General features: G+C 35.4%; 1 protein-coding gene across 1 annotated transcript in view; it reads left to right on the plus strand.

The window, feature by feature from the left end:
- Positions 1 to 747: 747 nt before the first annotated feature.
- jvl (javelin-like) overlaps positions 748 to 18,903 on the plus strand; it is a 134,884-nt gene continuing 116,728 nt past the window's right edge. The window contains exon 1 of the mRNA XM_077431393.1: positions 748 to 1,197. Within this exon, the coding sequence (XP_077287519.1) occupies positions 1,150 to 1,197 (48 nt within the window). The 5' untranslated portion in view covers positions 748 to 1,149. The remainder of the gene's footprint in view (positions 1,198 to 18,903) is intronic.

Below are 18,903 nucleotides of genomic sequence, written 5' to 3' on the forward strand. Positions count from 1 at the left end.
ACCTTTGGGGCCCCTAAATAGAAAAGGCCCACATGTACCGCATGCCCTTGTAGCATAGTAGTTACACGTCTGTATAGAAACAAAGATAACGTCTCAGACAGTGGCGTGCGGTGAAATTCTCTCTCTTTTTGTAATACAGCCTTACTTAATATGCACAAGCAGGATATAAGGGGAACGGGTCTACGTGACGAGACAGAATGTTAAATTACAAAAAACACAAATATCGGAAGGCAAAGATCGAAAATCGAAAGATCTTAAGTCGAAAGATCAAAAAAAAATGGTGCATGGTAAACGGTATATACTCACGTACATACTCACTTAATTTGCGCGAGCAGGATACAACAGGAACAAGAGGAACATGCTTTTTCCTCCCGTATTCTGCGCGCGCACATTAATACGTTGTCTCGTCACGGAGACCGAAGGGGAACAGGCTGCTACTCTTGTATCCTGCTCGCGCACAATAAGTAAGGCTGTACGATAAAAAGAGAGAGAATTTCACCGCACGCCACTGGTCACAGATTTACATACATTGCGTATCAGTGAACCACTTTTGTCGTAAACATGAGCCTTGCATTCGTAAATAATTCTGTATTCACATCCATTATTATGTTAAAAAATAAAAACGCGATTTTAATGCAAAATTGGAGTCAGAGTCGCTTAATTTTTAACCGATTCCAATTCCAAACGATTTCAAGTTTCAAAGTGAGCAGGCTGGAAATGAGTCGAACTCGATAGCCGTTCGTTCGTGAGCGTTCAAGCAGCGACCGCTTTTACCGGCTGACGTAATGTCAAACTCGGGTAACAGTGAAGTGACGACAGGGACAGAGATATACGTGCTTTCGGTGCAAGAAAGAGAGGCTGATTTAGATGCGGTGTTGAGGGGCGCATGGCTGCCGCGATCAGCCGCTCCGTCCCCGCTTTTCGGTAGCCCCTTTCGGTGGTTCGTGGAGTCTCCGCCCCCTCGCCCTTTGCCCTTCGCCCTTCGCCCCCATCGTCGATCGGTTTTGCCGCGTTCGCAGTGCCCGGCTCAGGTTGTAGTGCCCACTCCAGCTCCAGTTCCAGCTCGCTCGCCTCCCGTTTCATGTATTTGGGTGGCGCAGCCCCTCGAAACCCTGGTGGTGGCTTTCTCGACTCGTCTCCATCGTCAGGATGAGCCACAGCTACTACACGTCCACCAATGCCGCCTTCCAGTACACGGTAACTGCTAACTTCTACCTACCTTCAACCTACTTTCAACCTCCATCCACTGAATCCTTTTGACAGTTGGACCTTCAATACGGGTCCAACTTTTGTGACACAACCTTTTCACAACGTTAGATCCTCTACACATGTCCTCGTTTCAAAACAAACGCCCTTCTCGCCCTACTTTACCATATACATAAGTACTAACTTTCCAATTTTTTTTTAATTCCAATATGCCAACAATGAAAAGTATTCAATACTATACTGAAAGTGTAAGAAACGCTTCACAGATGTTTTATAATTTTATTCAATATCACATCAGCTGATGTTGGTCCATTTGAATTTGTTACTCCTCATATATTTATGTACATATATATGATTCTCTTTAAAAAATGTTAAATAGTGAACTAAGATGAATATAGAATTGCTAATATCACTATATTTTATTTAATATGTACTATCCAAATTGCCCGGTAAACAAATCGGGAGGATGAAAGTCTTAAAGGGCTCTGACCCCTTGCAAAACCTACCTGTAACCACAACTACATGTAACCATAAGACTATATATCAAATTCGATGCTTCTAAATCGATATATATTTATATTTTTTATTTAAACTATTTATATTTTGATACAAATTGTCTAGAAAGCATGCCATTGGTCCTAATTCCAGACATTTAATATTTAACATAGGACGTATGTATGTATCTTGAATTTGATATGTATTCTAATCAGTCAACTTTCAAAATGCATTAGAACCGTCAATCACCTGAAACTTGTAGTGCAGTTAATTTAAAATTTAATATTTCATTGATGAATATCAATGTAATATTATAATATAAGTAACAAAAATTAAACTACATTTTGAGGACTGGTTTATTATAAATAATAACCAATACTATTGTATATAATTTCAATTATTTGGTTATTACCAATAATATATATGGTTATACCGTAAAAATTGAATGATGATATCTTTGAAATTAGTCCTACAATATATTCAAGTTTGACCCATTGTTTTATTGAAATTAAAACTAATGCCGAGTTTGTTTATGCATGGTTCTAAAGGTTGTTTTCGTATCTCTTATATCAATTTTGTTGTGTCGCTCATTTAAATATAAAGCAATCATATCAGTAATATTATGGATACGAATATTGTTCGGATTGGTACTATGAGCAATTTAATGAATTTTTAATTATGAATCAAATGTGCTCAACATATAAATATGTACATATATTGTGTGAGCCCTTACGGAAGGTTTTGATTATTTTGTATCATACTAAAGCTGAATTGATTACTTGATATAAAACTCTACTCATGTGAGTAATATAACATGTATTTCATTGTTTGATTTGTACTATCAGTCGTCATATTTAGATAGAGATTCAGTAGTATATTTAAGATACTTTGTATTATTATTTCGTTGTTCTGGATTTTTATCTATACCAAATATAAACTGATGTCTAGGGTTGCCATCTCTACGGTTTTGACACGAAGTCTACGGGTTTCAGCTAGTCGTATCCGGGTTCAAGTGTTATTTCTCCGGGTGTGTAGTAGATCCCTCACAAAATTATAAAAATAAAGAAAGTCATCTATCAGATATTCTTAACTTGCAAAGTAAAGCGTACAAAGAACTGTAGAGGTCTGTGGCATAAATCTCGTGTACGAAATATTCGGCCATTTCTCGTATACAAAAATTTGTTACTAAAGCGAAGTAGGCTATTGATTACTTGATAAAATTTTATAATTTTGTAAACAGCCCATTCAAATATTTTTTAGTAATTAATCTTAAGAACAACAATTTGAAATACCAAGAGTTTTTAGATGCTGCAAAATACGTAGCTGTAGAATTAGATTTGCCTGCCGATTTATTTTTAAATGTTTTTCTTTAATGTTTTCACAGAACATTAATTTATACAATTTTGAAATGTGATTTTTCTTTTGTTAATAATAATTTATATGAATAAAATATAAAGAAATATTATTTTGTCATCATCTCCGGGTGAGACCTGGGTTTAAAGTGGCAACCATACTGATGTCACAAATTCAACTGCATGTTTGTATATACATATGTAGTGATTGATTAACCGGGCTAATGCTGAGGAGTATGCGAATGAATAATCCGAATTGTCAATTTTTGATATTGTTTTTTTTGTTTGAGTGACAATAGAAACGATATCTGCATCACTCCTGCGCTGAAAACCTGGATCATTTGAATCGCGATCAAACCGCTCCTCGATGTCTTCCCAATCAAAATTTTCTAGTAATTTTTATTCACAATCCAAGAAATCTATTTCCATGTTAAGAATAATCTTTCTCTATGCGAACCATTGTAATTGATTTAACTTTCGACTAAGATTTTAATCAACTTCCTCGGCAATAGTTTTGAGATGATTACACAGTGAAACTGTTTCATTGATGATATGACACATTGGTCCATGGATTGAATTAGATATGTAATATTAGGCGGAAAAAATTAAACTATCATAAGACCGTCGTTTGTTTTTAATATATACATTGTTTTTATATATACATTTGTAGGTACATATTATAGTTTCATTCGGATAAGAAAGAGTATTATCTACATATAAACAAAATTGCTTTCTGTGGCAACCATTTACTTTTGAAAAAATTTCTCACTTCAGGAACCCATTTAGTCTTGAACAAATCTTCTAGTTCGTCGCCGTACACGGTTGCAATCGGTCGATGTGCGTTATCGCCTTATCGCGTTCGATATAACATTTATAAATTTTATAAATATATAATAATTATTATAATAAAATTTAAAGTTGCAATAATATAATATAATAAGTGAATATACAACAACAAAATCAAACTGTTGCCGCGCTGTCACCGGCGCGGCGCAGTTTTGCACCCGTTCTGAAAAATGAACACAGATAATCCAGTGCCACTGGCGCAGCAGTACGATCCGTATGATCAACTTACACATATATGCCAACAATATGAAATCAGATGCAAACAATATGAGATAACTATAACCGATTTAAAGAAAAGAATTGAAACAATGGAAAAAAAATCCAGGCCTTCTACATCTATTCTAAATAGGAGCAAAAGTCTTGACAATATGAATAAAGACTACCACACGGATGAAGAAGAACTTGAAAATGAACTTAGCCAAAATGCAGAGAAAAGAAGTAAAAAAAGAAAAATAGATAAAGTATTATCTTCCCCGCAAAATAACCTGAAAGAAACACAAAAACAGCAAACCAATAAACCTAACAAACAACCACTTCCACCACCTATTTATGTGAGCAATGTTATTGACTTCAATAAGTTTAGAGCTCATCTATTATCAACAACAGAAACACCACTTATTCAATGCCAATTTAAATTAATTTCAAATAATAGTATCAAAATCACTACACAAACCGAAGAAGATTATCGCAAAATCAAAAAAACACTAAATGATTTAAAACAACGTGAATGTAAAGACAACGAAAACCCCCTTCACAATCTAGAGTACCACACCTATCAACTCAAGAATGAAAGGTGCTATAGAGTGGTTGTTAGAGGTTTACCGCCATCAACAGACGTTAATGAAATAAAAGATTCTTTCAAAGATAAAGGATATGAAGTGGCCAATGTGGCAAATATTATGAAGAAATTTACAACCGATGGTGAAAGACAAATAAAACATTTCCCACTATTTTTTGTAGACCTGGTGCCAAAAGAAAACTGCAAAGAAGTATATGGTATTAAAGAACTTCTACATTGCAGAGTAACAATTGAACCACCAATGAAAGTAAAAGACATCCCTCAGTGTACAAACTGTCAACAACTTGGGCATACAAAAAATTTTTGCAATCGACAACCTAAATGCGTCAAATGTGCCGCAGACCATCACACAACAAAATGCAACAAGCAGAAAAATGTTCCCCCAACTTGTGCCCTGTGTGGCCAGCAAGGACATCCAGCTAGCTACAGGGGGTGTGAGGTCTATAAAAAAAAGATAAAAGCATCACAACCCAAAAAGGTAACAGTAACACAACGCGTACAACAAAATCAAATTGAAGTTGTTGATAAACAAACAACTGTGGACAAAACATATAGTGAAGCAGCTAAGTCCCAAGCAGACAAAAGCAAACAAGATATCGGGCAGGAAAATAAATCAACTGAACCTACCATCGGTGGCATGATGCAGTTGCTATGTGACTTTCAAACTGAAATAAAACACCAACTCAACTGGCTCATAACCAGAGTGGAAAAAATTGAAAATCAGTGCAAATCACCAAGTAAACATAATAAAAATGACAGATAATTCCCTACGCATATTAACATGGAATGCAAACGGACTCAATCAGAGAGTCCATGAACTTGAAGTGTTTCTAAAGACAAACAACATCGATCTAGCACTAATATCAGAAACACACTTTTCACAAAGAAGTTACATAAAGATAAACGGATACTCGGCTTATTGGACAACACATCCTAGTGAACGAGCTCGCGGTGGTACTGCTATTTTAATCAAAAAAAATATCCAGCACTTCGAACAAAAAGATATCAGAGAACCATTCATGCAAGCTACTATCATCACAATTAAATATGGCAATGCTGACTTAAAAATTGCTGCAGCATATTGTCCTCCAAAGCATACCATCACAAAATACCAATTTATAAACATCTTTAATTCCCTTGGGCCAAGATTTATTATTGGAGGAGACTACAACGTTAAACATACAGCTTGGGGATCACGACTTATAACTCCTGGTAAAGGAAACAACCTTCTATACGCGATTCAGAGCTCCTCGTGCGAGTATCATTCCTCACAAAAACCAACCTTCTGGCCGACCGACAGTAAAAAGGTACCAGATTTAATTGACTTTTTTATATCCAAAGGAATAGCCCCAAACCACATTGAGGTCGAAGGAATAGAGGACCTTACTTCTGATCACACACCAGTGCTAATGACACTGAGCACACTGGTAATTAAAAGAATAAGGAGACAGAACCTGACAAATAAACGCACTAACTGGGATATGTTCAGGAAAAAACTAGACCAATCAATAAATTTAATAGTGAAACTTAAAACTATAGAAGATCTCGAACTACACACTCAAAATTTTATTGACTCTGTACGAGAGGCTGCGAAAGAAGCTACACCTGTACCAAAAGAAAAACCAGACCAAATCATTAATTACCCCATGGAAATTAGACAATTGATTAAAGAAAGACGTAGAACAAGACGAATATGGCATAGAACCAGAAATATTGCAGACAAAAGAGAATTTAACCACATAAGTAACAAAGTTAACCGACTTATTAAAGAGCATAAACAAAATTGTTTTGAAAAATATTTGGAAGGTTTGGGCCCTGCAGCTGATAAAAATCACTCACTATGGAAAGCAACTAGGAAATTCAAACGACCAATTCTACAAATACCACCTCTGAAAAATGCGCAAGGAGAGTGGATAAGAAGCAACAAAGAAAAAGCTGAGCTGTTTGCACAACACTTAGAGACAGTATTCCAACCACACAATATTCAATCTGATGCTGATTATACACCAATGTATCAACCACAGCAACTAATCAAAACTGTCACCCCTATGGAAGTAGCTAAAGAAATAGATGACAATATAAATCCTAAAAAGGCACCTGGAATTGACGAAATCTCACCGGGACTATTCAAGGAACTTTCAAAAAAGGCTATTATCATGCTAACATACTTATACAATGCATGTTTCCGGCTCAAGCATGTGCCAGAGTGCTTCAAAACTGCTCAAATCATAATGTTGAAGAAACCTGAAAAGTCACCCGAACAAGTGACATCATACAGACCAATATCCTTGTTGCCTGCGATCTCTAAGCTATTCGAAAAACTATTATTAAAAAGACTCAAGCCCTTAACCGATGTTCCCGACTTCCAATTTGGATTTAGGTCGAAACATTCTACCATCGATCAAGTGCACCGTGTTATTTCAAAAATAGAGCAATCGCTAGAGGAAAAAAAGTATTGTCCAGCTGTATTTCTTGATGTCTCACAGGCCTTCGACAGGGTATGGCACGAAGGACTTATCCACAAAATCAGCAAGTCATTACCTGGAAATTATGTCAAATTACTGGAATCATACTTATCCGGACGCAAATTCAGAGTTGCTCATGAGGAGGCATTCTCTAACTTTTTCACAGCCTCTGCAGGAGTACCACAGGGAAGCGTAATAGGGCCTATACTGTACCTGATATACACTGCTGACATCCCGACAAGCGAAGAGACATTCATTGGAACATTTGCAGATGACACAGTCATTATGTCATCGAGCGAGTCACAGAAGGAAGCATTTGAACGCCTGCAGCGTGCACTGGACAATATCAGCAAATGGACCAAGGACTGGAAAATGAAACTCAACGAGCTAAAATCAATGCAGGTCACATTTGCACTGCGACGAAATAGTGTCAGCACTCAGACTTTCATAAACGGAATCCAAGTTCCACAAGCTTTGTCAGCTAAATATTTAGGACTGCATCTTGACTCAAGGCTTACGTGGAGGCATCACATTAAAAAAAAAATAGAACAGATTCGAATTAAACAAAGAGAAATGCATTGGCTAATAGGAAGACACTCCAAATTAGACCTACAATGCAAAAAACTGATATACCAGGCAATCGTGAAGCCAATATGGACATATGGCATACAACTGTGGGGATGCAGTAAGCCATCCAATATCGAAAAAATGCAAAGATGTCAAAACCAGTTTTTGAGGATTATCACCGATGCATATCGCTTCGTCACAAATGAAGAGATCCACAAGGACCTTAAAATCAAAAAAGTAAAAGAAGTCATCCGAGAATGCGCCGGGAGGCACGAGTTGAGACTGCACCGTCACCCTAACATAGAAGCGTTGCAGCTATTGGACACAACTCACCAGCAGAGGCGTTTAAAGCGAAAAAAGCCTCACGAATTGGTGTTCTGAATGTGAGAGATTCAGAAGCCCAATTCACAATTTTGGGGACGGAGTGATGATTCCGTAGTGCCCGTACATGATCTGAAGAGCAACGATATCGCTGGTGATGATTTATCGGGAATCGATAAGATGGCACCAAAAAAAAAAAAAAAAAAAATCTTCGAAGATATCACTATCTATCCATGTTCTCTTTTTGGTTAAAATAATCAACAGGAAGAATTGTAAATTTCATTACCCTAAAATGATCTAGGTTTTTTTGCTTTTCCAATTACTACAAGTTTAATTTTATTGAGTTCTTGATGCATTTCTACAAAACATAATTTGAATACACTCTTAAGATGATTTGTGTCCGGGGAGTGGACTTTAAACAATAAATTCTTGAAATTTAATGTTGAAGAAAAGTATATTAAGACAAAAAGAAAAGATTAAATTTAAAATTTTTAGTCAAAATAGGCACGTTTTATGTATAAAAATGAATAAAATAAAATACGGATAACTATGAATAAATTCGGTAACGAAGACATTAATGAATTCTTCAATTCAACAATGAATTGAAGAATTTTGTAAAGTGACATTTCTTCTTCCGAATATGATTGGTTAAGATATTTAATTTCGTGAAGTAAATTCATCCCTGATATATATGTATATACATATGTTTCAGCGGTATTTTATATAAAATACAATTCCAAATTATCATTTGTACTGACGACAGTTTGCTATTTTACAAGTTTTATTTGTGAGTCGTTGATATTTGACAGTCAACTTCCTGCGTTCCTCGTAAATTATAATACAATCAATGTCGTTACTTCGAGAAGAAACATTTAGTTGAATATAGAATGTTTTATTAGTTCAACGAATGTCAAATTATTTTTTCAATTTAATAAGAATAATATGGGCGCCCCTTGTCTATGGCGCCCTAGTCTACTGCACCTTTGATACGGCCCTGCACGTACATGAATAATTTTTAACATCCAATCAATCACTGAAAGCTATTATATACCTACTGTTGTTTACCGTTATTTGATTTTATAAATTTCCTTCATTTAATTATACAAAAATAAAATATTCATGAAGCTTATAAATAAAAGCTTAAAAAAATAATTAACTTAATTATTTCCGTTAGAAATATTTACATATGTACGTACATCCATATACAAATTACTTTACACAACTTTTCATTTTAAACTATATTACACACAAAACACGTTAAATATAATAAAAAAACTTCACTAATTACTTAATTTGTGCCCGAATGTAGTAACTTCGAAGTAAGAACGTTGTAATTACACAATTGACACGAAAATTGGTCATAATATGATGAATGTTTTGTTTCATCATTATGTAAGTTCAAATGAAACACATTAAGAAGCTGCCTCCATAGAAGGCAGACGAACGATTAGGACACAACAAGTGGCACCCACGTTTCAACTCCGAAATGTGTGGGTGCTGAATGACAAACACGTCATTGACAGAAGAGGCTGCTTACGACTACCCCCATAAGATCTTATTTATATACAGATTCATTTAATTGAAAATTACATCGACTGGTTTCCGCTTCGCTTTAAACCAAGGTCTCACCGAAAAGTCTTACGGTGGAGTAAAATCGATATACATACGTGTATCATTCTACGTAGCCATTTAACGAGATTACCTTGGTAGATCCTTGAAACGTAACATACTATATATATATATATATATATATATATATATATATATATATATATATATATATATATATATATATATATATATATATATATATATATATTAATACAGGTAGCGTTCACCTGTGGAATTCCAATGTCACATATTCGGCTCCCGTTTTACTATTACATATATTTATACCCTCGAATATTTCTTAGTTGAAACCTTTGTGACGTTTAAAATAGATTTTTACGAGCGAGATAAAAAAAATGAGGGTCCTTTACAATCCCTCTGAACCCTAGTGATCTTTCACGATTACATATCGCCGTCCTTTGATCACGAAACTTTGCTTTGTCGTTGCATGAGATTTTGTAAATTTATGATGAGGCTATTAAAATCAGATTAGTATTTTCATCTTGGGTTTTTTTTAGTAACGTGCCAACATGCTATGTTGTTTTAATTTTTTTTAATATGAATTATTATTTTGATATTGACCTTTACACTATCTATTTTGATCTGTATTACATATATCGTAAAATAAATTGACCGTTCTTTATTAAGGATGTAGTATGTCAGTTGACATAAACTTAGTAGTATTTTATATCCAACGAATACGATACGTAATTGTGAGTTATAATAGTGTTTACCCATTGGTTGATAAGAATCTCAAATTTACTCCAATTCTGTTATGTAGTAGTCGGCCATGCGGAAACGTAATAGCAATAGTTTTATTATGTACCATTTGAACTACGTTTTACTGGAAAATATTTCATTAGTTATATGTATATTTATACATATGTATATATGCACGTACATACTTCGATTTCTTATAGTTTTATCTATAATAGAATCTCTTCCGTGGATATTCCTCAAAAAAATTTATTCCCTTGTTTACAAACTAGCAGGCACGTATCCGAATATAAAGCTCAATTATACGCTGTTTTGTTAAAAGGATCTGACTCTTGTCAGTAATATTATTTAAGTGCATCTTCTTTTGCACAATGTTCATATGTACTAGGGAGATTATTACCAGTAATCCGGTTTACCGGTATATAGCCCGAAAAATAAATTTACCGGTAAATAAACAAAACATTCGCTGCGTTTTATCACATTGCTCTCCTTCATTTTATTTTCTGGCAACAGTGGTGAGACCTACGTATGTATTGTTTCATCCGGGAGAAAAAAATATACAATACTGAAAATAGTAGTGGAAGTTATAGAACGGATTTATAAGGAAGATGTAGTAAATCAGTTTCAGATTCCGATGATGTGCAGTAGTTTCATCTACGATAAAATGTTTGTTAATAGTAAAAGAAAGGCTTCAGTTAGCTATTAGAAATAAAATTGAAGTTTGGGAAAGGAACCTACCAATACTAAAATAAATAAAGAAATTGTGAGAAAGGAAATTATTTCTTTAATGAAATGAAATATAACTGAAAAATCAGGCAAGAGTGTAAATACATACAGATTTCTTCGCTTTTATTTTCTTAAACGACGAATAAAAACATATATAATTTTTTAGTCCCAATAAAATACAATAGAATTCATTACCACTCATACCTTTTTTGGGTAATATAATTAATAATGTTTATTGGTGTCTGGTTGAATATATTTTGGTTTTTATTAGTTTCACTTTGTGCATTCGCAAGACATTCCTTCCTAAACTCTTCTGATCGCTTTGAAACTTTGTCATTTTGCGGGATTTGAACCTCGAGCCAGCAGCGTGGCTCGGTCGTTAAGCTTCTGCTTAACACTGAGAGGCGCCGAGTTCGATCCCTTGAGCTGACCTCGATTGAAAAGAATTTTTCTGAGTATATCTGTAATGCTGCTGGTCAGACCAGGATTTGTGACTCCTGGTTGATCGTTTCCTATCAGAGTTTGCCAATTTTCTCTGATTTCATTGTTGAAACGATTCCCGATTAAAAATTGGCTAAAAATCCTTCCTACCCACTATGTCACCACTATTTGAGTATGATTAATGTAAATATTACAATAAAAATGTATGTACAATTCATAGATGTCTCGTTAATTGTCGAGTTTAAGTCAGTGTCTCGTAATTTAGCGACTTATATAATAAATAAAAAAAATGCTGTATTGTTTGTAATTTGGCCAGGAAGGCGCATTGGGGTTTACCTGTAATGCCTTCCTGGTATGAAATAAAAAAAAAAAAAAAAAAAATTAAAAATGTCAATTGTGTCCGCTTAGTCGACAGTGAAATAGAATCGTAATAAACACGTTTACAAATTTTGGAGTCGTTGACAGCTAACCCTTTACCAATTAGCCTGTAGCCTTATATGTTTGACTTTCCGCCCCCCACTCGTTTTTTCAGATTTTTATTGTTTAAACGCCTATAACTTTATATTTTTCACACTAGATCTTATTGAGATTGAAAAATCCGATAATTTACCGGTAATTTCTAACAAAAATATCGGATTACCAGTAAACGGATATTATGGTCAATTGGACTCGGTACATATGTATATTATCAAAGTGTATTAATTTGATTTTTTTATTGAACGAAGATTTGTATGCTTAAAATATTATTCGTTTTTGTTGGATCCTTCTTAAATTAGGTATTATTTTGAAAATCGATTCGTATTTTTTCATTTCCATGTCCATTGTGGACTTTGCTTTATGCCGGAAGTGTTGGCTACACTCGTTCTCTGTTGTGTTACGTTTTTATTAGAACATTTGTCCCACTTATTATTGTTCGGAACAATGTTCACAATATGCTTCACTGATTGTCGGTACTATCGTAATGGCAGTTAGCACTGATTGACTGAGTGTGTATAGTTCGTATGTACATACATATGTACATATGTTGAGCTTTCGATGTTATTTCGGAACACTTTCCTTTGCCGAAAATTCCTATGTAGAAATCCGTCCCAGACATCTTTCTAGATGTGTCTGGTAGATACGTCCGAATTAGCTTTGGACTATTCGAGCAATGCGAATTATCGGATCGGCGATTTTTGCAATCTCGTCACTTCGTTCTGCTGCAGACGGATAACTTCAGTCTTTTTTTTCGATCCTGTTTCAATCGAACTTTCCTTTGTTCTTCGGCGATGTTTTTATTTTGTTCTGTTTGTGAAAAACTAGTATTTTCTGACCGCACTGACACGGGAAACTCTTCGTCACGTTTCCACGTCGTGATCGGTCGTTTGCCCGCAGATTTCACGTACGATTGAACTCTTCAATGTGACAAGAAATTAGCATGCCTTCAGTACTCCGCCATTGTACACGCGTGGAAGATTTAGCAAAGTACTTTCGATTTGTCTCCTTCAATCCATTTTGCTTTCTATAGAGCACGGAGAGAACATTGTCAACACTTATTCAATTCAACAGGTTTTCAAAATAAATTTATTTTGAGCGGTAATTTCAAACGGAAATTTATTTTATTTTATTTCATAGAACATGAACACTCGCCTTTACAGATGGCTCCTAAGCGACAAGTGCACTCTATACATTTAAATACAATCAATATACATAAGCATTTCATATAATGCGAATTCATTCAAACATCCACAGTGACATCTATGGAGAAATCTTTGCAGAATTTTATCATCAAATCGGCGTTCCTCAAGACGCTGAATAACTTGAGATTAGCAAGAGAAATTGGAAAGGAGATGCCAATTTTACAGGAACCGTTTCAATGAAAATCATAAAAATTGGCAAACTCTGATAACTCGGTGAATGCTGACCAACGCCGATCGGCGTTTTGCTGACAAGTCCATGGGCCTGCAAAACGCCGATATTTCTGAATTTATAACCATAGAAGAATTTCTCGATGGAAATCCTTAACTGCCGAGTATTTTAGTTTGTGACTTGGTATTTAGATTGTGAGCATTACATTTCAACAACAATGAAGAAGATGGAACTAGTTTTGGAAAAATACTTTCATTAATAGACTTCTTTTGTTTATTTTATATTGTTGCAAGATATATTAGAGAGTCTAAACCCACCTTTACAAAACTTGAAAAAAACATAAAAGGTGGTAGTTATCTAGGTAGTCATCTAGGATTTTTCGTTTGTTTCGATTAGCTACAATTTTTATACCTGCTTTCTATTGGATTTCTAAATAATTCTAGTTGGAAATGGAAATTTTCAGCGTGGCGGGCTTTCAACAGAAAGTACGTCAGCACTCAAAGGGATAAGAAACGATCGATCTCGAGTCTCAAATCAAGATCTGTCCAGCAGCGGGACTCTAGTGGAAATCGAACCCGTGACACTCTGCTCGAAAGCATAATATGCTAACCACTAATCCACGCCCCCTGGTTAATAGTCAACTTTGTTTAGTCTTGGTACTAGATACGAACTCTCACACTATCATGATACCCCTTCTGTTAAACTGTCCAATAGTAATTTTACTCACGTGATATTCCTTTCCATTCTATAATATAATATGAACTAAGGTCAATTTGAATGTTGCAAAGCGTTGATCTTTGATTTAGTATGTCGTCCACCCACTGACTATAGACGATATCTAATTCGATCCTTTAATCATCGTTAATCTATTGATTCCTATACGAGTTAATTTGACACGAGCATCGCCCACTCGTCTAGTTTATCACATAAAATTGAAAAGCTCGTTTCTAATCACACTTTCATTGGATGTTGTTTAATCCTGTACACATGATCTGTTTACAAAACGTTCAATAGATTATTGATGATTGCTAGGTTGAGACACATAATTTGTATGTAGGTATAAACATCCTTTCTATTTGCTCTCATAATTTATAGGCAAAAGTTTTTAGTTCATATCTCAAATATGGCAAATTGAATGTTTCATACTAGATAAAGAAAGGTGAGATTCCACCGTTGTAAAATTGTTAATTGCATACCTGATTAAATTTTATTCTTGGCATTGTGTCGATGTGATGAATCCATGTGACAATTGTTACATTACTTTCACAGCGTTTTGTATCATTTTGCCTTATATTTAAGTATGAAGTTTCTCTATTTTGGGACATACGAGTATTATTATGGTATCCACGCCAGTTACTACATATATAACAATTCACACGAATTGTATGACAAAGTCGGAAAACTTTTGTTCAAATTTATGTTTTAGTACAGCTATAGCGAAACTCCAGCACGTCTGCTATTATTATTGGCTTATCCTTAATATTGATTCATATATCTGCTTATCAAAAGCCAGTGAGGCAGCTAAATAGCCTATCCCCAATATTGACTCATCTATTAACTGATTACTAACGCAAATTGGGTTGATTACTAATTGATACACTGTTTAGTTAAAATACGAGTCAATTATTAATGGTTCCAATGCTCATATAATCATATATTGAAAATCCACGTGATTTTACATTTGAAATGTGAATTTATAGGTCTTCATCGCATGTTTTTACCCGTGACATTGATCCTATACTCAGACTGTAAACATGATCAAACCAATCCTACTACCTATTTTATTAACAAAAAATATACATACTAATAATAATATTTCGTTGCCTACTGATATTAGATTTTTTTAAGTTTGCTTTAAAAAAAGTTGATGTGATCAAAATATCACTCACGTGGGTTTTATCTTTTTCGCAGAACTATCTACATACGTCCGTATACGTTTATGTATAATACTTATATTTCCTAGAAATTAGTTCTTTTTCATTCGCATCATGATCATCGAACCATAGACGCCCACAACTGGACAACGACCTCTCCAATGCATCTTTGCTTCCTTCCCATTTGAGCAAGTTACATACATCCGTGTGGTTCAGATCTTGCTCAACACATGGCTCCTTCCTTGATCTCTCGTGTTTATATTTCAATTGGACCAGACATACTTTATGTATATCTGTTTTCAGTAATGGGACAAGCTGTGGTACGAGCCTTGACCCTCCAGGTCGCGATCGCTGTTCAGTTTCGAGCACCCAGCTGCTTCCAGTCGCACATTGTAAAGGAATTTATAATGTATCGTTAATTTATAAGACATTTTCCTCATGTTGAATTTTTAACAAATGGCTATATAAATACTCGAGGAAGTCAGTCGATAACGTTTGAATTAGGATTTATTACGTGACTTTGGTTTGTCGTTTCGAGTTTTTTTTTCGACCGATTTCTATGGGTCTAGAAAAATATAAGTATGATATGGTTTTTGCCGTGCACGTCGGTGTCAGGTTTTCAGCGCACACTTTCTTTGACATCATTTTGCATATAGAGTAAGTGGTACGACGGGCCTCGACAAGAGCTGCTGGTTCTTTACCGACTCTCAGATATGCAGTTTCTTTTCGTTCGATTAGTGAAATTATCATCGGTGATGATTTTCCGAGGCTGTTGGCACTCATCCCTCTTCGTTTCGTCCGATTCGTTGCGGTGTGTCGCTTTTGAACGAGCTCAATGAGTTCTGGGTGCCTCTTGTGTGTATACGCGAGCGTCATTGTTACATCGAATAATTTGCAGCACAAGGCCATGTTCAGTCTTCCATGAATATCAGACAGTAATAAAAACTGATTTTTCGTTTGTTCGACTGTAATAATAGATGTGTTTTACTGATCGCTGGATACTAAGTCACCTTTGTGGAGGCTATGCTTCATAGATCGATGATTTCTAAATTTATTTTAACGCTCTTTAAATGAATTGATATCGATGAGTCTGCTAGTTAACTGTCCAACACGCTCGCCTGATGGAAACATTAAAAAAATATTGGCCTGGATGACAGAGATGTCAGATTGCTACGAAATATTTATTGGAATCAGACTGCAGTAGTACGTGTCGATGATCAATTCACTGATGAGATTCCTATAGAACGGGGCGTCAGGCAAGGATGCATCCTATCACCTACTCTTTTTAACACCTACACCGAATCCATCTTCCACGATGCTCTCCAAGAGGCGGAGGGCATCAAGGTGGGCGGCGAGACGATCACCAATATAAGATATGCTGATGACACGGCACTAGTCGCTGAAAATTTAGCAGACCTGCAAAGATCTCTAGACCGTGTACATCAAGAAAGCAATCGAAGAGGTCTGCGCATAAATCTAAAGAAAACAAAATTTATGATAGTAGATAGAATGCAAACAGACACCGGGAATCTAACCTTGGATGGAGAGGTGATAGAAAGAGTAAAAAGATTCAAATACCTGGGTACCTGGCTGAATGAAGAGATGGACCCAGATGAAGATCTAAAAATCCGCATCGAGATGGCTAGAACAGCATTTGTAAAAATGAAGGCGGCCCTTACAAACAAGCATCTCAATCTTCATACGCGGTTGAGATTCGCGAAGAGCTACGTCTGGACAGTATTACTACACGGATGTGAGACGTGGACTCTGAAAACCAAGATGATCAGCCGCATTGAAGCTTTTGAGATGTGGGTCTATAGGCGTATGCTGAAGATTCCGTGGACCAAAAAGATATCAAACGAAGCTGTCCTCGGCATGATGGGGAGAGGCAGGGAACTTGTTTCTGTCATCAAGCGGAGAAAGATGGAGTACCTCGGACACATGATACGGGGTCCAAAATACGAATTTCTCCGTTTGATAACCATGGGGAAAATAGAAGGAAAAAAATGGATTGGCAGGAAAAAGTTATCTTGGCTTCGAAACATGCGCATGTGGACCGATATGAGCGCCGAAGAGCTGTTCCGAGCCGCTGAAGACCGATGCGGATATATTCAAATAATCGACGAGGTGGTCGCCAACGTCCGGATGCGGACAAGGCATTAACAAGAAGAAGAAGCTAGTTAACTGAAATGAAACTTGTAACACGATGCAAGTACATAATTTATTAGTGTGATTCGTTGTCGTTTGCTCGCTCTGTGATAACTAGAGTTGGGTAGTTGGGTAGTATTATGTAGATCGAGCGGTGGTAATCAGGAAAGTGGTGCTGCCAGTCGTAAAAAAAGCTGTTGTGGTTAGAAACGCTTAAAATTAAAATCATTTTGGACATTTAATACTGAAAATAAACAAATTCCAGACTACCCAATCCACAATACGTCATTTGCATCGATTTTTAATGCAATAATATGCCTGTATATATAATATGTACTTAATTGGCGAAATTTTGACGATTTACTAGTAAATCCCTAGTCTGCACCTTAATAGGAATTCATATTTGTCTCCCTATTGCGAATAATTGAAAAATAAAATATAGATTATGTGTAGATCGAAGTTTAAATTAAAGAAGTATTTTTTTTTATTTCAATCGTATACATATGTACACTTGTCTTTACAGATCGCTCCAAAACGACAAGTGTACTAATACAGATACAATACAATTAATACAAGCATTTTTATATAATGCGAATTCATGCAAACATCATCCTCAGTGACATCTATGGAGAAATATTTTTGCAGCATTTTATTATAGAAATTGGCGAACTTCAAGATGCTGAATTACTTGAGATTTGCCAGAGAGATTGGAAATTGGAAAGGAAGTGTCAATTTACAGGAACCGTTTCAATGAAAATCAGAATAATTGGCAAACTCTGAAAGGAAACGATCGACCTGGAGTCACAAACCAAAGTCTGGCCATCAGCTATATTTACATATTTTTAATAATTGGTGGAGTGCTGTCTGTCAATGATTTTTGAGAATAGAAACAATTATGTGGTCACTTTTTGTCATTATTTAAAAAACCAAGCACAATAGATCTTGTGGACCACAAAGCTGTCAAAGGACAACGAACAGATAATATCATTCGATGATTCAATAAAAAAAATTAGAATTATCATCTCAATTTCGATCGTATTCTATGCTCAATAGTATACATATATTAAATCGAATTGATGTTTGTACAGTACTATAGCAGATTATAAAAATTATAGTCATTATTCGCATACATACAGATATTTTTTGCATCGCTGTTTATTCGCTTGTTCCTGTTACGAAATCGTTTTATAATTGTATTGCTTATAATAGTGGTGTCGTAACATTCACATTTTTTTTTAAATTTGTAATATTATTTTTATATACAACACACAATAAAATCCAACGTTGGCCGTGAATATATATTCTGATTGGAAATCGTAAAAAAAATCTCACCAAAATCTGCTATGCACATAACATGTACGAGAGTGCGAACGGCGCGCTGTCACTCAGCCGTCGAAAACCTTTTTATCCGCAATAATATTATCCAACCCGTGACAATAATCGAACTCGTTTTAAAATTTTCGCCATTCGTGCGAGACCATGTTTATGTT

Source organism: Arctopsyche grandis, chromosome 5 (assembly GCF_051622035.1).
Source record: "Arctopsyche grandis isolate Sample6627 chromosome 5, ASM5162203v2, whole genome shotgun sequence".
Lineage (NCBI taxonomy): Eukaryota > Metazoa > Arthropoda > Insecta > Trichoptera > Hydropsychidae > Arctopsyche > Arctopsyche grandis.